The sequence below is a fragment of the Amphibalanus amphitrite genome, unplaced genomic scaffold (genome assembly GCF_019059575.1).
Source record: "Amphibalanus amphitrite isolate SeventyFive unplaced genomic scaffold, NRLGWU_Aamphi_draft 000232F_arrow, whole genome shotgun sequence".
Taxonomy (NCBI): domain Eukaryota; kingdom Metazoa; phylum Arthropoda; class Thecostraca; order Balanomorpha; family Balanidae; genus Amphibalanus; species Amphibalanus amphitrite.
The window spans coordinates 465,925-485,086 of record NW_024881727.1 but is presented as its reverse complement, the minus strand read 5'-3'; the positions used below and the strand labels follow the sequence as shown (position 1 = coordinate 485,086).

The window sequence follows — 19,162 nt, the reverse complement described above, 5'->3', positions numbered from 1 at the left end:
TCGTCGCTCATGATCATAAAAAGGTTAAACGCTCAGCTTAAACGAATCACCTTGCTGAAACTTTCATTCACGCATGCATGCAGAGGTTCTACGTAAAATGCATAGGGCTTATCCCAGCCGCCGATTGAAGCTAAGTAGGGCTTTCAGCGGAGAGTGAATGTCGGAAGTGTGAATCGGAAGTAATTCATCTTTGCTCCAGTGAGAGGAGGTGTAGTGTGAACAAAAAGTTTCTCGTTTTTCGTGTGTAGGGAAGCGCTGCAAACGCGAAGAAAAGACGTTTAACGGAACCAAAATTTCGCACGGCATAGCAGCAAGGGATCCTTTAGCGATAGGCTTGGGACTTCCAGGCCATTTTAGGCCACTCAGGGTCAGTGTGGGCTCTCAGAAGCCTGCTTAGGATCCTGAAAATCGGCGCTGGTCACCCCAAATAGTTACGTGTACATATGTGGTGCTTTAGGGCTTTCCGAGCCCAAGGTGGGACCCTCAGAAGCCATGGGCGGCGCCGGCGGCGGGCGCTAAGAGACCAGGCCCAGGGTGAGCAGGGAGCCCTCAAATAGCAGTGTGAACCCTGGAGGTCTGTGTCGAATCCCTAAGGACCCTACATAGGGACATAAGAAACATGTGCTGGGACCCTCAGAGGCACACCCGAGTCGTGACCCCTAAACTGCAGGCTTAGGCTCAGCAAAATCTGTCGCCTCAAAAGCTCGGCTGAGCTATCAGAGGCCTAAGGTTCTCAGAAATATTTAAAAGTATCCTCAAAGATCCGTGTGGCCCTTCAGAGGTCTACGCATGTGTAAGGTCCTCAAACATTCCTGTATGGGCCCTCAGAGAATATGAACACCAGTGGGACTCTCAGAGGCCGGTTTGGGCCCTCTGAAGGCTTCTTAGAGCTCAGTGGAGCTCCTTCGGAGCCTGTGTGAAAAGCAAGCAGTCATGAGCCCTGTGGCACTTGAACGGTACTTGAGTCTGTCGCAGACATGTGACGAGAGTTGAGAAAGGCCCGAAGATTCAGTGTCACGCTTTGAACGCAAATTTTGTATCAGCACTTCAAAGCTTATGAAAATCAGCTATAAAATGTAATAAAAAACCAACGAGGAACATGAAATGAATCACAGTATTGACACTTCCGAGTCTGGAGTCGGTGTTTTGACGATGTTGGCGACTGCGACTCCGACTCTGGCTTGAACGAGTCTGACCTCACAGGCATTCTCAGAAAGATACCCCCATTTTTTCCCGACTCCAAAATCTCATCGGATCTGTATCGATCTCAGGGGGTGCCCGGTCCGAGGTTGGGGGGGCAAGCTGCCCCGCTTGCCCCCCCCCCCGTGGCGACGCTAATGTTACGCATACCTATTGTGTTACATGCCATTCCACAACCCTGGCACAAGATTACTTTACTTATAGTTTGGCATACCGTATCGTATAGCCTTAGGTAAGGCAAGCCGTTTGCACGTAAATTTTATTGTACGTGCAAAGTGAGCAGGCACAATAGGTATTTTAGATCACCCACATTGAACATGTGAATGCGATAGTCCTTTGCGTTACAAGCTCCATACTTCCGCGTATCAGAAATCTTCAACCAGATTCCAGCACGGTCTTCGTCGCGGCCTGACTAACCGTCGGGTTCATTCGTCACTTGCGTAAGACAGCTTGAGTGAGCGCATTAGGAGTTCCCGATGATGTTTGACATAAGGACGGTAAGCTTTTGATCCAAGGGATCGGATTGATGAATAGAATCAAGGTTGAATGAAGCAGGCGGAAGAGGAATTCGTCCATATCGTCATTTTGTGAGTGACTGAATCCACGTGATCGATAGCGAACACATCTAATAAATAAGTGATGCTGACCCGGCAAACGTCCACTTGCATATGGAGACGAGAGACCCTCTCTCACCCAAAAAAGTTGGCGATGTGTTGACGAAAGGGCTGTTTACCTGTCTAGGTCACTTAGCACCCGATCCATCCATTAGCCCTTTCAAACATCCCAACCAGAGCCGTCAGTGTTGACTTCCATCTCGGACTATAAACCGACTGATTGCCATCTGTCGAAATCGGCCCGCAAAAACCGGGGGTGGTGAACGCACCACCCGAGCTCGAGACTGTGATCGACATGTCAGCGGCCCACAGAGCCCCACTCGGCTGAGCGAGACGTGCCTGCGCCCCGTCACGGACGGATCAGTGCACGTGCGCACAGTTGGTGACACCAAGAGGTCAGTGACCCAGTGTGGCAGCTGCACACGGTACTGGCAGCTGGGCCCACATGCTGCGGCTAAAAGGGATTACAGAATGACACATGAGGTGATTCGAGGGGCGCGGAACGAGACATTAATCGGCTGGAATGGGACGCGGTGGGGAGTTTAATAGGTCACGGAAGCAATGCACGTGAGGAGACGCATTCGACTGGTGGTTTTGCAGGGCGCGAACCCGGAAGATAGACGCATGGCAATGCGATGCGAAAACACGTATACATACAGGGTGGGGCAGCATAATCGGGAACGCTTTTTAGGCCCTTGTCACGTGGATGCACGATACTTTTATGATAACTTAGGTCAACATAATGAATCGCCCAAGAGTTGTGCGTCGTGTGACATGACTGGGCCCATGAGCATGACACCTCGTGGAAATGAGCAACAAAAAAGGTCGGCAGTGCTCGCAGCCCTCTGCGCGCGCCGCACCCCTCTGGAGATTTCAACGTTCTTAAACATACCCAAGAGCACTGTGTACGCCATCAGAAAACGTCATGCTGCCAAACTCAGACATCTGGAGCTGAATGGTGGCGGTGGCGATGGGCCAGGTCAGCTCAGCTATGCGTTGGCGGGCAGGAAAACCCGGACCGGTCCGGGAAGGAAGAGAAAGTCCGCTCTCATCAGGAGGGTCAAGAAGATCATCTCATTGAACCCCTACAAATCAATGAGAAAGATCGCCCAGCAGGTCAACGTCTCATCAAGGACACTGAGAAGGATTGTGCATGAGGACTTAGGCCTGAAGTCCTACGTACTTCGCGTGAAACAATTCCTAAATGAGGAAATGAAGAGTAAACGCGTGGGTCTCGGAAAGAAGCTTTTGAACTCATTGAAGAAGAATGCAAAGGACAAGATTCGGATCTTCAGTGACGAAAAACTTTTTACCACTGATCAGAAGACCAACAGAAGGAATGACAGATACATAGGGGATGACATCGACAAGGTGCCTGTGGTCATGCGTAGCAAACATCCCACTGGGGTGATGGTTCTAGGAGCGATCTCGAGCATGGGGCACGTGATGCCCCCCTTCTTCTTTGAACCTGGAGAAATGGTTACCTCGGATGTGTACATCCGCGCTCTAGAGACTCACGTCAAGCCGTGGATAGAAAGGGTCACAGAAGGTTCACCATACGTGTTTCAGCAGGACTCGGCCCCTGCTCATACTGCAAGGAGGACGCAAGAATGGTGTGTAAGGCACCTCCAGTTGGTGTGGACCAAAGACTTCTGGCCCCCCAACTCTCCCGATTTAAATCCGATGGATTATTATATGTGGAGCGTTGTTGAATCGAAGGTCAACGAACACCCTGCCACCAGCAGAGACACTCTTCGGCGTAAGATTGCAGCAGTAATGAGAGGAATGGACAAGCAGGAGGTTGCACGTGCGTGCGCGTGCTTCCGGAGGCGCCTAGAGAGGGTCATCGACGCGGAGGGCGATCACATCGAGTGACTTGTAGGGAAAGGGTGACAGAGTGGTGCTATGCTGCTAGAACGGTCCTTGGAGCTGTATCTTTAAATACACGACCAGATGAATTCGTCCGATATTTTTTCCCGATTATGCTGCCCCACCCTGTAGGTGCCAGCGCCTTTGTCACGGTGTCATTCGATTTCCTGCAGGAGTGATAAAGGAGCAGTCGACAGCCCCAGCGAACATAGCGACATTCTCTTCTATCTAATCGGTGACTTCTGAGCGTTTTAAGTTCCCACATGATGAAATACGCCTGAGCACGTCCTGCTTTTTGTCAGGTGTATCATTTTAAATCATTCCCGTATGTGGTAGATGCTATCACAATATGTGTCCTTCAGTTTTTACACCTTCTGTTGATGGATAAACCAGTCCATCAGTGTGAACAAAAGGACGTCTCAAAACGAATCTTCCGAGACAAAGAGATACCATCGCGTTCAGTTACTTCCTGATGAATTCGGTCTAATGGACTAACAGCGTCAAAAAATGCCTGCCTGAGGTAAAGATATGATAACTCATGCACGTAGTCGGCAAACCCTCTTCATCGCAACACCCTAATCCATTCCTACATCCCCATCGCTTCGTTTTCTCAAGTATCCGAGTAATATGAAACATTGGAACTAAATGTTAAGAACATCCGCTTCATTTATGAACATAAATTGTTATCACCGCCATCGGTAGCATGCCTCCACGGTCCCGAGTCCACGGCGGACTGGACTGTCGCCGTCGTGATGCGAGGAGATATCATTCAATCACGTTTCCTGTCGAACCATGTCGGTAATTGTCGAGACGTGCCGAACACTTCATGCCTCGATGGATGCCTTTAACAAGCGTGGTGCTTTATAGACCGTCGAGTTTTAGCGTCCGTGTCACTGTATGTAAAAAGGTGAGACATGTAGCGAGCATTGTTCACACCTGACACCACAGAGCTGTTAGATGTTCTAGAAGCCGTATAAAGTTAGACTAGAGTAACGAATTCGCGCAAATCACGATGCTACGCAGGCATTGTGTCGGATCATACGACTGCAATATGCAATAAGTTCATTGCTCAGTACACACTAATCATTAGGCCTGCATGTGTATTCATACAAAACACTCAACAAAATAGTACAATACTGACCCGTCCTATAAGCACGACAATGTCAGTCAACAGTCAACACACAACAACGCACACTCGCTCTAATACCCCAACAGTTACACCAGACCACAGCCCATGGCGAGTCCACTCTCTCCAGCTCTTTACTCTGTCCCTGCCGCCAGCTCTGCCTCAAACAACATCCTCGCGGCCTCTGCAAATCTCCCTTCCTCTCCCGGCTCCACTGCCAGGCCCACCTCACCGGCACGAACCCGACGCATCAGTTTCTGTCGCGCCAGGTTGGCCGCTCGCGCTCGGACGCCGCAGCCGGCGGCATGTTCTCCCACCAGTCGCCGCAGTTGCCGGTCGAGCTGATGTAGCTGGGACGTGGAGCAGATGAGGCGGGATGCCTCAACCTCCAGACTGTTGTCAACTAGAGGAGCGACGGGAGAGGCGAGAGCGAATGATATCAGCTCCGTTACGATCGAGACGGGGTCGTTCGGTAGTGGGCTTATGCTAGTGGAGTCACCCGCTTGTACATTCAATGGTTCTTCAGACTGTTTTGTGCCATCCAGCATCCCTGATTCCCCCACTGTCTCAAATGTACCCTCCACTCTTTCCACTTCCTCAGTCACTCTCTCCACCTCCCGATCCACAGACGCTCCCTCCGTCGTCACAGCTCCAGCCAATACCACATACCTTGCCTCCCAGAGTCGGGCCGGGTCAGGTCGCTCCAACTTCTCTGCCATCGCCTCAATGACGACATCAGGCACTGGTCGATCCCGGGCAGCGTTCCGCCGAAGACACTCCGCCATTGGCACATCAAACAGGACGACAGCATACCCTAGCTGATGTCTGCGAGCCAGCTGGAAGTAGCGATACCGCATGCTTCGTAGATACATGTTGTCATCGATAATGAAGACGGTTGGACGTTCAGCCTCAGTGGATTCTTCAGTGACGCCATCAGTTCCATTGTCTTTCATATTGGCACCGTTGATGAACTCAGGTACGTCCCCGCTAGTGATCACCTCTTCCACAGCGCGTTCTAGCTCCCTCCTGGCATTTCGCCAGCCTTCGTCTCCCTCCCCCGCGGCGGCGGCGGCCTGAAGACGAGCCTGCTCGGAAAGATCGACGACAGCGTCGTACTCGACGTGAACGACGCGGTACTGTCCGGAGAGTGCGAGCTGGAGTTTACGGGCTAACGTGGTTTTACCGCTACCCGGGAGGCCGACCAGAATCAGCAGACAGGAGGGCATCGCGAGCGGCAGAGGCGTCAGCTCAGTCTTTAGGACAGACGAGCGCCGAACTCGCGAATTTATACAAGTTCGTGTTGAGCTGTGATAGAGAGCCGGCCTGTAGTTTCCTCAAGAGAGCTGATGTTACAAAAGTGTCCCCTCAGCACCACAATTTTAACCACTACTCGCCCTTGACGTTCAACGACTAACGTCTATCGTAGAGGTCGCTAGCGGACGGCCGAATATCGCACCAGACAACACACTACTACCCACGCGAGCGCAGCGCCACCTTCGCCTCACACAGATGCCGCCACTAGTCCGACGGTGCTACCTCTCAGTCTCCGACGCCGGAGCGGGCGGCACGACAGTTGCGTCCATATCACTCTCCTGAGGCGGTACCACTTCGAACGCACCCTGTTCGAACGCCACCCGCGTCACTTTTTCACCCTTCTGTGCCAGGATCTCTTCCACCGTCCGGCCCTGGATGTGTTTAAACCAGCCGAGATGGTCGGCGATGAGGTGTCGGTTGCGGCAGCCGTCACACTCGACGATGACCACACCGCGTTCGTATGATAGCCGCGAGATCAGCTTCTGCACGCGAGTGTTGCACACCTTGCATGTGAAGGCCAGCGCCAGCCGGGGCTGAACCTTTGTCAAGGGCTGAGTCGGCGCGGGGGCAGAGTGACAGAGGCGGACACGCGGGGAGAGGGAGAGAGATGGTGTCACGCAGCGAGGAAGTCTCGAGACGACGGCGGCGCGAGAGGCGACCAGCCTGCCGGCGGCGGGTGCTGCGGCTCTCACGATACGTAGCAACATCACAGAACGTTCCGCAACACTGCTCTGTAGCACTGTACCGTAGCACTGTTCCGTAGCACTGTACCGTAGCAATGTCCGTAGCAATGTCCGCATCAATGCACCGTAGCACTGTTCGTATCAATGTACCGTAGCACTGTTCGTATCAATGTACCGTAGCACTGTTCGTATCAATGTACCGTAGCACTGTTCGTATCAATGTACCGTAGCACTGTTCTGTAGCACGTAGAGCGCAGCACTTTCACTGTTCACTCAAGTTGGCACGCACGTTTGGTATGTTCACCAAGTTCGCTCTTGTGTACCTAACCAAGCAGTGATCTCCGTTCACTGAGCGACCGCCTCAGCCTGCGCCGCCTCCACTGCCGCCTGTGGCTGAGCCTCCGTCGCCTCCGCCGCCTGTGGCTGAACATCCGCCGCCTCCGCCGCCTGCGTCTCAGCCATCTGCTGTTCCATCTTCTCCATCCGCTTCGCCACCACCTGGGGCTGCACCTCCATAAACACCTGCATTATCTTCTGGTTGCTGTTGATGTGTTTATCCGCGCAGCGCTGTACACATGCGACCTGAAAGGAGAAACACGGCCATCAGGCGACCTGGGAATGACATGCTCACAAGCAATGATAGCGACGCCGGTATTTCACAATAGCAGTGGACAATTGACAAGCCGATTGTGTGCTGGACCTGGTGATCGAAAAGGTTCAAGCGCTATCTGCACGCGATAAATGGAGTAAATTTTTTGTCTCAAATAGTTAATGGTTTATTGGCATTTTGCAATCTCTGGAAAATATAAAATGTGAAATGAATGGCTTTCAAGGTGTGTTTTACCGAAAACAAATGCTCCGTAGATTTCTAAGCTAAGCGGAACAATAAACAATAAGAGTCTATGTAGGGGATATAACTACAATCAAGAACATCGAGGGCGCGATGCACACTCACAGCCCAAAATTTCTGTTATTTACATAACTCAGGTTTCCCTTTAACACAAATGAACATTTCGCCTTTTACTTATTACTAAATAGTTCCATGGAGAGGAGCTATCTAATGAGTGAGAAACAATTTCTTACGATCACTTAAAGGAAATAGTTCACTTTTTAACATGGGTTTTGAACTGGAATAGCAGTTCCGTAGCTTGGGCTGAGACGAGCATAAATCAGGAGCTTTTACAGCCCAACGATCACCCTAGGCAAAGATATTCTATTTCTCGTCCCGAAAAAGGTGTCTTGCGTTGAGGATGTGTGCCTTGCATATATTTCCATCCAGTATGAAAAGAGCATGGGTCCCGAAAATTCTTCAGAAAGTAGAGAAATTATCTACGAGAACTCTAGAGAAATTCTCGTACTGATCAATTAGGACATTCAGGGGAACATTATCAGATCGAGCAGATCGCCCAAATGCCGGTGGCTGCGATAATTTCTCTGTTTCTGAAGAATTTTCGGGACCCATGCTCTTTTCATACTGGATCGCGTGTGCCTTACAGAAACTGAAAAGTTCTTCCTATATCAAAATATAGAAAATAATCTTTTGTTATAAAAAGGTTTTATTTTCTTTGCTGATTATTTTGAACATAAAAAATCATAAATCCGTTGCAAAAAAAATAATTTCGTGAAAGTGAACTATTTCCTTTAAATGGTAGATAGCCCCCTGACCGAGGAATGACAAACCTCGCACTTACAGGTGGGGGGGGGGGGGGTGAAGCGGACGCCCAATCGGTTTTTCGCGAATAACTCGCGCGAAAAGCGGCCGATCGCGACGAAACTTTCGGTGCCCTCGACTTGATAAATTGTACAAATACCCTGAAAATTTCATGACCCTGACCCAAATACCTTTAAACTGTGACCCCTTTTCCCGAGACTATGTTTGGCCGGAATCGCGATTCGGTGTATGTCGGCTCACATTATCCGCGCGTTTGTGGTCTTTTTATGTAGTTTTAAGCCTTCAAACATGTGAAATGATATTGGTCCTATGCATTAAGGTGGAAGTCAATGTCACGTGAAGGTCAGGTCAGTACCCTTGTTGAGACGTCAGGTCAGGTCACTGACCTTTGATGACCTTGGTTCACTTTTTCGAGTTTTACATGTTTCTAGGCTAGTTTTTGGAGCGATTTCGAATTTAGTAGCCATTTGAGCATTTACGAAGTAGTTAGGGTGCCTTCGTAACATGTTACGAAGCTGTCAGCGGTGGTTAACAGTTAACACCTACTATGGATAGCCGGCAGGATGCATACTGGTTGACCTGACGGCTGACCTGGTCCGACATAGCCTAAATGCAAGACAGAATCATCAGTGATCAAAACATGAATTTCAGCACCCCCTCCCCCCAAAAAACATTACAACCTCACTATAACACAAAGTTCTTACAGGTCCCCAATTTTCCCCACTTTTGGGTCATTGACCTGCCCTGGGAAGCTCAACTTATGATTTAGGACCCTAAAATTGGGTATGCAGTAATCAGACCAGTGCTGGAAATGAGGCCGCTTTCTGGTCCCGGCGTTTTATTCTCCTCGCAGGTTAATCCCGTCCAGCGTTTAGCCTTTCGGGACCCACTCAGGGTCGTGGTTGTTTTCGCCGCTCGCCCTAGTCGAGATGCAAAGTTAATAGTCACACGAAGCTTATTTAGGGCCAGCCAAACCAGTCTAGTCTGGAGTTACTGTTAAATGTATGCATATAGATGAAAGTAAAAGGTTTTGTAGAATCGATTAATTTCGAAGTCGTATATTCAGAGGCCCCAAATAAACTTCGTGCGACTATCAACTTTGCATCTCGAATGGGCCGAGCGGCGAAAACAACCGCGGCTCTGAGAGGGTCCCGAAAGGCTAAGCGCTAGACCATGGACAACGAGTACATGGCTAGACGGGGCGAACTCACCCGGAGAATAAAACGCCGGGACCAGAAAGCGGCCTCATTTCCAGCACTGAATCAGACGCATCAGTTAAAATGAGCCAAGGTTATAGCCTAGTACCTACTACCTACCACCTTAAACTTAAGTCATCTTTCTTAAACATCATCTTTCCTGATCATTTGTCATCCTGTGCCAATACGATTTATCAATGCTCGCCATTCAGCCCATCATCGCTTTCATATATTTACTGTGTTGTGAGTCACCGTCATAAAGATAACCCATGTCTCTCCATCCCTATGAAACAAAGGTGAATTTCTCAACCAAGGCTTACCTCATCACTCTGAACATCCCTCTCAAGCAGGCTGCTGATACACTGGGTGAAGCACGTCTCCGAGATGCGGTTGTACATCTGCAGAAAATCCCGCAACTGGCAGAAAGAAAGAAAAACGTCATTTAAATCATCAATCGATTAAATAAAGGCATTCAAGCCACCATCATACAAGTACCAAAACATGTTCATTATTATAAAAGTTGTCAGGTTTTCTTTAATCCTATAAAAATTTATTTATCAATTTTGGCAATGCTAGGAGGAGACCATCTGCCTCAGAACAGATGGCAGGCCTGGATCTGCCAGTGCCTATGTCTGCATGCATTTTGGTTTGACCATCTTTTACACAATGGTACCAACCCATCAACATCAGCATACCCCATCCCAATAGGTACATCAACAACATAACACAGCATGAAATAGGCAATACCCCAGACTGGAAAACATGCATCCTACGCTACGCCGGACGCCCGTGAGACCCTCTAGCGCCGAAATTCAGAGCAAGCGATTTTGCGCTGAAATTTTTGCATGATTTGCGCCGAAAACTGGGTGCCGATTTGTGCCAAACTTAGCCACTTTTATATAAAGCACATGTGCAGTGTGCACACCTACAGATCAAGGCTATACCAGCCAGACAGAGTGTCCCGGGGCCTTGGACGCTCTCCCATGTTTGAGCGTCTGAATAAGTTTTTTTTCTATTTCCACGGAAACCCAATACCTCAATAAGCTTAGCGCACTAGCGTCATGCCGTGAAACAAGGCCGGAAAGGTCCCGGGTCACAAAAATCAGCGGAGCGGTGTGTTCGAGGCTGGCGGGGGCCAGCGAGAGCCGGGCACCGGAGCAGCACATGCTCGCTCCTGCCCATCAGCCTCTTCTCGGCACACGGCGCAGAGCGCCGCGAGGCACCGCTTGTCTGGGCACTGCTGGCACGCCGCGGAGTGGAGACAGCCGATTCGGTGCAGGTACTGGAGCGAGCGGGCCCAGTGGCCCGCCCTCAGCTGGTGCACCGAAACGGCGTCCTCTCGGTCCTCTCCGGGGATAGGGAGCGACGGCGTGCTCCCGAAGAGCGGCTTGAATATGAACAGTTGTCGCGCCATCGATGCGAGGCCGCGCAATGAACCGCCCTGATCAGCGAGCGGGCAGTTGAGGGCAGGGCAGCCGCTTGTTTTGCCAGGTCGTCCGCGCTCTCAATCCCCTGGATATCGCAGTAGCAGGGACCCACTGCACTATTACCTACTAACTGACGCTCCGCGATGTTCAACAAGGTCTTCCATGCTTATCTCCACACCGAGGGTTGATGCCTCACCTAGGTGGCCGCTCCTCCACTAAGTACTCAGGGCAACTTGCCAGTTCAAGAACGGATGATCGGGGCGGGGACGTCTTGTCCTGAAACCTCTCCAGAGCCGCCTGCAAAGCGAATATGCTGCTAGATTGACCAGCGTGCAGACTAAATTCGGTGACCATCTTTCGCCAATTAATTATAGTTGCCCCGTGCCGAAAAATTCAGCCACCACCATGGGCTGAATTCGGCACATGCAAAGTTACGCCAGATGTGCGCTGAAATTTTCAGCACAATCCCGCTACTACGCCTGACATATTCGGCATAGGATGTATTTTTTCCAGTCTGGGATATTACAGCTTTACGGATACCGAAATAGCTAGGATTAAGATTTTCACAGTAGCTTACATTTCTAATACTTTGAGTATCCATTGTGGGTCGATGAAGAGCACCTAGATAGAAAAAATATCCGTGGACAGCTGACAATCCAAAATGAATAGATATAAATAAGTATCAACCGAAGAATTCAATTCATTATGTCAAATACCTATCAAAAGTCCCAATCACAGTACGTGATCTGACTGTCAGGCTATATCAATATGTCCTACATAAGACGTTGAAAAATCAGGAACAAATACTGAAATATCGGTGAATAAAAAGTTATTATAATGATACATATAATTGTAGCAAGAAAAGCATAATAATAAAATCACATTTTCTCAGGCAGGTTGCCCTTAAAAAATTGTGCGGCCTATATTATAAGAGGCAACTGTCGGCCAAATGTCACGTGACATTTGACCTTGACTCGGCACCAAAATTTGATGACAAATACTGCGCGGTTGATACATTTGATGGCGTCAACAAACTGCTTGCTCCAAATCTTATACAATTTTAAGCTTGTATCAGATTTTCAATCTTTTCTCTTGTATTTTGCTGTGACCTGCCTAGTATTTTATTGCAGATTGCAGAGCTCTTACTCTGATTCAGTTTTGTGTTGCTGCAAGATGTAGGTACATTTAGGAGGTTTCCAAGAGAGGAGAAGATGAGGGTCGCTTGGGTGAGGGCTGTCAGGTAAGATCCAGATGTGTCCTTGGTAAGATCCAGATGTGTCCTTGTTAGCTGTATTGATAAATGCAATACATTATGTAGTAATGATAAATGTAATAAATGTTATGTAATGACAAGCACAAACCAGGAGCTTTTACAGCCCAATGATCACCATAGGCAAAGATTCCATTTCTCATCCTGAAAAGTGCCTTCTTGAGGAATTTGCTGAGGAATGCAGCCATGTCATCGTCAGCTAATCAGCATTGGCATGCTGCTAACAGCCAATGGGTTTGAATTTTACAACATGATTAATCAATGCAAGCTTCCGCGTCAAACAATATTTTCTATAGAATATTGGGTAGTTGTAAAGCAGGCGTCACACTACTTTTTGCAATGAAGGAGAGGTGCTATACCCAGAGATGCTTTCTAATTGAACCAAGCCAAAACAAACCTAACTAAACCTGACCTAGCCATACCTACAACCTAAACTCTACAACCTAGGTACCTACAACTTAGAACCTACAACCTAACCTACAGCACCTCTCCTTGGTTGCAAAAAGAAGTGTGACGCCTGCTTTACTACTACCAAATATAGTTCTTCTTTTATTAAAATACAGAAAATATTGTTTATATAAAGGTTTTATTTTTGTGCTGATCATAATGAGCATAACAAATCAAATCCATTGCATAAAACTAATTACAGGAAAGAGAACATGAAATCCATTAAAAGCTTATCATGTTTACCACAAGTTACCTAATGAAGGTAATGCTTTGACCTGGTAATCCGTTGAGTGTAATGCCGCAGGCAGCTCTAAGGGATTTGTTGGGATGGGTAAGGAAAATATTTTTGGTTGAAGAGGTGTGTTATAGGCTACAGGCCAAATGCATACCTCTTTAACAAAAAAAAAGAAAAGATGTAGGTACTCTTACCTAGCATATATTCCAGTTACTATGTACAAAAAAGACGTGCTACGAATGTTGCTAGCGAACCACTGTAGGTTGGGTTAGTTAAGGTTTGACCATGTTCTGAAGCATTGTAAATAATCATAATTGTTCACTCTTAGCACCTCACATTGATATAAAGCCAATTAACTACATTTTGATTGCTAGGTGAGGATGTCAACCTTCTGATTCTGGATTCTGGAGCCAAAATAACATGATACAGTGTCAGTGATACCATCTTGTTTAGAAGCTGTGGCTGTGCTGTCTGAGTCAATATCTTACCTCTAAACACAAGGCATTTTGTATGTAAAAGTCCACGTGCAAGAACAGTATGCCAGTTGTTACATTTGTTGCATCTGTCATTTACAGACGTGCAGATGCAGTTCCCAGGAGCACTTCCCAGCTCTGTTCCTGTCATTTTGAGGAGGGCAGCTGCATCCCAACACTCTTCCAGTACAACGGGACATCGGGTACCAGATTGCTCATTTCCGGTAAGCACTAGCCACTTAACTTCATTGTTTGAGTCCAACTCATATGCCAGGTTGCTTACCATACCAGTATATGCATAGTAATGATGCAAGTCTTGAGCCTACGGGCCCGGGCGGTGTTTCACGGGACGCTGCTACCACGCTGCTATCAAATTGCGCGAGCTGACGTCACACTTGTGGTAGTGTTGGAGCAATGGGCCTGTTCATGTCTCCATGGAAACCCAATTTGACACGTGTAAAAGCATCGTGCTGCTATCACCGGTGAAACAGGGCCCCGGTGTCGGGCTTAAAATCGGACCCGCCGGACTTTTGCCGGGCCTAAGCTCGAGGAGGCCGGGCATATGCCGGGCTCGGCAAGGGCTTGCCTGTGTTAAAGGGACAATGCCACCTTCCAAAAAGTTAATAAATTGGCATAAAAGTGATGTGCCATAAATCAGAAAGAGCGAAATTTTTAGGTTTACATTTTGCACGAAGCCATCAAAGCGATGCAGCAGGCTAGTCATATGTATTACTTGTTGCACACTCATATCTTGGGCAAAATGTATTGATGACAAGTGGAAGAAGTGGAAAAACGGTTTTAGCCTTTATTTGTGTATTATGTGTATACCTGTCAGCGCAGTGTGGAAGTTGAAATTGTTGGTTTGGTAAATCTTCATAAAAAACATAATAGTTGTGGTTCAGTTCAAAGTTGATTCAAATTCACAAACTCAGTTTTTGTGATGTGGTTGCAGGTCGCCTGTGCTACACCAAGCTCAGAAAGGGAAAGCGGATCACACAGCCACCATCAGCGCGCTAGAACTCCAAGGAGGATCTGCGAGCGGCGCGCCAGGCGCCGTCGGAGCAGCCCCTGGTAGCGACAGCCGCCGCGCCGTCGGAGCAGTCCCTGGGAGCCACGGCCAGCCGCTGTCGGAGCAGCCTCTGGGAGCCGGCCGGCCGCCGTCGGAGAGGCCTCTGGGAACTTACCTGTAACTGACTGCGGCTGACGTGTGTGTCCGTGTGCGCGCGTGTGTGTGTGCGTTTCCACTGGCAGTGATAGTGACAGGTGAACGGTGTTCATGACCGATGGCCGGCGGTCTTTGTTGTTATTCTGATAATACGTATGATACATTGTTTTAATATGTTTTGTTCTGAAACGTTTCCAAAAACTGAATCACTTCATTATCATTCTACTTAATTAAAGCATGTTTACCAGATAAAAGGATTTGCAAATCAAAGGAAGTAAAATTGTGTGAAAATTTACTCAGTTGCGCAGCTAGCCAACACACATTTGCTACTGTCAGGCCGCTATGGAACATGTTCAAAGTAGCTCAACGTATTGAATGACTCACTGCTCCCCCCCCCCCGCCAACGTTGGCGCGCATTGGGCGCAGGCACAAGAGTGGTATCAACGACCGCCGTCTTGAGCTGCACCAGGGTCTGCTGGCTCTTCGTCATGTATGGTGCATTGTTCAGATATCCCCGCTGTACGCTGTACGCTGTACGCCACTGTTTCGTTATAATATTTTCTGCTCGATTTGTTTGAAATATGGAAATATGTATAGACACTGGATGTGCAAAGCGTCCGTGTAGGACATCTACTTGTTTCAAACTGTCCCGGAGCATCCATGTTTCGGAAGTGCACGGCGTCGATGATGGCGAAAACGAGAGGTGCAATAATGTTGTAGCGGAACACCGGGACTGCACACAACTCACTGCAGTTGTCGACGTTTACACCGAATTATCTTGCTCAGCTCAGGTTGGCTTTGAAAACGGCAGGGTCATCGGGCGGGCTTAAAGGCGGTTAATACAGAGGACGGGATGGAGTGAAGGTTCCCGTTCAGGCGGTAAAGGGGGGGGGGGGGGCGTCAAAATACCGGACTGTGACCCCTCAACGTGCGGCCGCCTCCCCCCTCCCCCAACTTTCATGACAACCATGTTAAGGACGGGCGTACAACTGTAAGCACATGTTGCATTTCGGATGTTGTGCCTGTAACAAATGCAAAGTTTTGCATTTTTTGACAATCAAAGCTCATTTCCTCCCAGCGAAGTAGATATTGAAACAATTTTTGAAGAGTTGATCTACCATTTGCATATTCCGGCGACCGCCATAAAAGCCTCAAAAGCGTGTGAAATTCAATGGGCCTGAGCTGGGCTGGGTTCGGCGCCCATGGGCCCCGCTTGGGATGGGCTGTGTTCTGTGGGTTGGCTGGCCCGTGACGAACACTGCACCCTCGAGCCCGGCATAAACTAAACATGGCCGGTTCATAGTATAAAAGTCCGGCTGAGCCTTCTTTCAGCTTAGCAGCAGCATTCTAGTATTTGCAGATACCGTGCATGTTTCATACAAGACACAATTATACCTATAGATTCGCCCATGACAACCCCGATTCGTTGTTTGCCCGCATCAATAGAACGGAACACCTATCAACTACTAGCTCCAGCATAAACGTATCAACATGGATGCTCGTATAGTCCTATTTACCTTCGTATCCATATTTGATCTAACTGCTCTTTCTGGCACAGTTCAACACAAAACCTTAGTTTGTTGTCTGGAATAGATCAGAACAATACCTATGGGTGTTGTTGGTAGGTAGTTAAAAAGTAATACCTAACGGTAACGGGTGACCTAATACACCGATCACTTCCACTCATCGGTTGCAGTGACTGAAAATGGCTTTAATGTAATTCAAAACTGCATTTATACTCCGGTTTTCAACACTTGTTCGTTGTATTTATAATTAGTGGTGGCTTCTCTTCCGTCATAAGCGCGAATCGAACCTAAAATGGGCCTGTACTTATTCAATTTTGCCGATAAAAATATATTTTTGGTACCGTTAGAAAGCTTACACACGACTGCATGTGGTGCTAGTTGTATCTTTGAAAAATTCGTCCTAGTTTAGTCAGGAGAGCTAATCAAAAAGTAGGTCCCATTGTATCCCTATGGGGGCCGAGAGCGAGTCGGCACCACAGTTACCGGGAGGTGCCCCCGCCACAACCGCACGTGCGGATCCCTCGAAAAACAGCGAGTCCGCCGGTCACGTGACCAGGCTCATTTGCCGACACTGTATTTATATACACTGTGATAAGAGGAAAGTTTTAAAATTACTTCCCCTTAAAATAGCTATTTGTGACCTAATTTGTCATCAATATTTCAATTCCATATTTAACAAAATATCTTGGTCGAATTATCTGATTAAAATCGATAAGATTAGGTAAAAAATACATACAAAAAGATCAAACCTAGCGGTCATTTGTATAAAATAATCTTTTAATCTAGGGGAAACACAAAGTGCGGCGAGAGCTGCGCTATTTGTCAACGCATACTCGGCAGTCAGATGGTACTTTGGTGACGTCAGCTTTAGCAATTAGCATACATTTCGTAATTGATTGCTAGAAATGTATAAATAAAGGCAAATTCATGAAAAAATAGTACATTATATGATAAAAACTGTTTTAATTCCTTTGTTAAACATATTTAAAATAAAATACTTCATGAAATCATCCAAGAGGCTTTCCGAAACACGCCTCTACTTTGCTAAACCTTGAATTGCTCTCGGCGTCAGTCGCTGTCTCCGAGTGGGTAAAAGGTGTGGTGGCGTATTATGGAATTTGAAAGTTTGTCTTTGCCGATATAAATAAGGTTCGCACCATTTAATTTGTTTTGGTGTTATTGCTTCGGGTCAGTATCGAGTTTGTGCCGTCGACATTCACTTGTTTAGCACGCAGGGGAGCATTGCACAGCTATAATAGATATAATCCCCGAAAAGTTATTCAGTTTACATAAACATGTTGCCGTATAATTTATTATTTTTATATTCGTTTTTACGTGTGCTCCCTCTTTAAACGAGGAAAGCATGGTGATAAATATTGGACATCACATAAGTGACAAATTGGAACGGCCCAAATTTCCTCATGAGACCTGCCTGTGCCGTGTGGGGATCAGTTGTGGGTGAAAGAAAATTGCCAATAATTGTATATTAAGGCATTTCACATGCTGTTGCCCATGTGTGAAAGGTTGCTAGAATCTTAAGTTCTTGAGATAATTATGCAAATTTTGCTTATAAAGTCTAATCAAATAGATATATACAGAACAAAACAATCTAGCCTGACCTAACCTTACCAGTTATTATTTACAATAAGTCTGAATCACTGTTCAAGCATAAATTTAGGATATTCTTGCGCAGTTTGACATCCTGAATCAACATCATACTTATATACGGCTTAAATGTAAGAAAAACAAAGTTAAACCTGACATACTACTTACCTACCAACCAACCTACGCCCTACAACTTACTGAATTACAACCTACCAGCCTACAAAATACCAACCTAGTTATAACCTACCAACCTACAATCCACAACCTACCAATCTACAACCTACAACCTGCCAAGGCCTTTAAAACATGACCTACAACTTGCAATATCTGCCATTGCATATTCATAGCAACCGCTCCACAATTGACGATCAGACCTTTTGTAAATAAATACCACTGAGCCTATGATGACGGAATGAAACTTCAACATAAAATCATTCCTTTATGTTTGTACTATGTTTGTATTGTTAAGTGTTTTTTTCTTCAAATAGCTGGCTGTTCAGCTGCTTTTAATTTAAATTAATGTCATGTCACTCTTGTTTGCCATTATGAGCAGAAACTTTTCTATTAGCTTTATGATAAAGTTGTGAAGTTAAATGATTTTGCTTTTTGTATTTTTAACTTCAGGTGCTTGTTATGTGTGCTACTGAACAGTTCTTTACAAGTAACCATGTTTTGCCTTTTCCAGAGCCTGGTCGGTCCATTCAAGACAACCATTCAAATGCAATAATGCCAGTAAGGGAAGGTGAGTATATTTTTTTACCTATAGTGCAAAAATAATAGGTCCATTTGTTCACAATGTTAAAAACAATAAACAAATAACAAAACCCTTTTTGCCAATGGATAGTGAAAACGAAAATCGAGTGGTAAGATGAGACGGAAAATTCAGCATCCAGTACAGGGTGCCTCCCGTCTCCACCAGCTTGCTCCAGTGGCGGCTCAGGCTCGGTTCCAGGACAGTGAACGGTTCACACGCTCCGAGATTCCCGTCCGGTCGACTGGGCCGCCGAATAATGACCCTGTGGTCGTGTGCGTTGGAGGGTACTTCCGTCTCAGTCGGCGGTTCTGTTACGTTTCATGGCTGTTACGGACCACTTCCCTCTTCCTCTCCCCTCTCTCTTTCCCCCTCTCTCTCTATCTCTCCCTCCCCTCACTTTTTCCCTCTCGACTCTCTCCTTTCCTCCCTCTTGCTCTTTAATATCAGTCCCACTATTAAACATACCAACCATAAGTCATCCTAGTGCATTCTACTCATAGCTGCAATCTATGTGATAGTCCGAAATCATCCCAGCGAGAAGGTGCAAAAAGAACGCGCAGGATAACGATATCCGTATTACCGTAGC

The 19,162-nt window shown here is 47.3% G+C and overlaps 3 protein-coding genes and 1 long non-coding RNA gene across 5 annotated transcripts in view; 2 read left to right on the top strand and 2 right to left on the bottom strand.

The window, feature by feature from the left end:
• Positions 1–4,769: 4,769 nt before the first annotated feature.
• Positions 4,770–12,041, bottom strand: LOC122385803 (mitochondrial import inner membrane translocase subunit Tim10 B-like). Its single transcript, XM_043374337.1, has 4 exons — positions 11,984–12,041; positions 11,679–11,722; positions 9,995–10,090; positions 4,770–7,388 (listed from the first exon to the last, which is right to left on the bottom strand). Exons 2-4 carry the CDS (start codon positions 11,700–11,702, stop codon positions 7,152–7,154), a joined length of 357 nt encoding a protein of 118 aa, XP_043230272.1. The 5' UTR covers positions 11,703–11,722; positions 11,984–12,041; the 3' UTR covers positions 4,770–7,151.
• Positions 6,342–6,830, bottom strand: LOC122385825 (DNL-type zinc finger protein-like). The gene is made up of 2 exons (XM_043374401.1): positions 6,816–6,830; positions 6,342–6,674 (listed from the first exon to the last, which is right to left on the bottom strand). Exons 1-2 carry the CDS (start codon positions 6,828–6,830, stop codon positions 6,342–6,344), a joined length of 348 nt encoding a protein of 115 aa, XP_043230336.1.
• Positions 12,042–12,125: 84 nt separating the features above from the next.
• Positions 12,126–15,352, top strand: LOC122385804. Its single transcript, XR_006257264.1, has 3 exons — positions 12,126–12,341; positions 13,629–13,750; positions 14,479–15,352. It is a non-coding gene; the product is annotated as an uncharacterized LOC122385804 (long non-coding RNA).
• A 1,719-nt stretch (positions 15,353–17,071) lies between these two features.
• The window catches only part of LOC122385818 (patj homolog), a 42,882-nt gene continuing 40,791 nt past the window's right edge, over positions 17,072–19,162 (top strand). Inside the window, exons 1-2 of one of the 2 annotated variants that reach the window (XM_043374392.1) lie at positions 17,072–17,366; positions 18,508–18,564. In XM_043374392.1, coding sequence (XP_043230327.1) covers positions 18,549–18,564 — 16 coding nt within the window. In that variant the 5' untranslated portion in view covers positions 17,072–17,366; positions 18,508–18,548. Of the gene's footprint in view, positions 17,406–18,507; positions 18,565–19,162 lie in introns of both variants that reach the window. The other variant, XM_043374391.1, reaches the window with a different exon arrangement.

Bases quoted from the DNA above. Each gene is read 5' to 3' on its own strand.
- LOC122385803 (XM_043374337.1), bottom strand. From the start codon at position 11,702: ATGGATACTCAAAGTATTAGAAAT. The intron at 10,091-11,678 runs GTAAGCTACTGT...TCTTTCTGCCAG, and splicing joins ATACTCAAAGTATTAGAAAT to TTGCGGGATTTTCTGCAGAT. The intron at 7,389-9,994 runs GTAAGCCTTGGT...TTCTCCTTTCAG, and splicing joins GGGATGTTCAGAGTGATGAG to GTCGCATGTGTACAGCGCTG.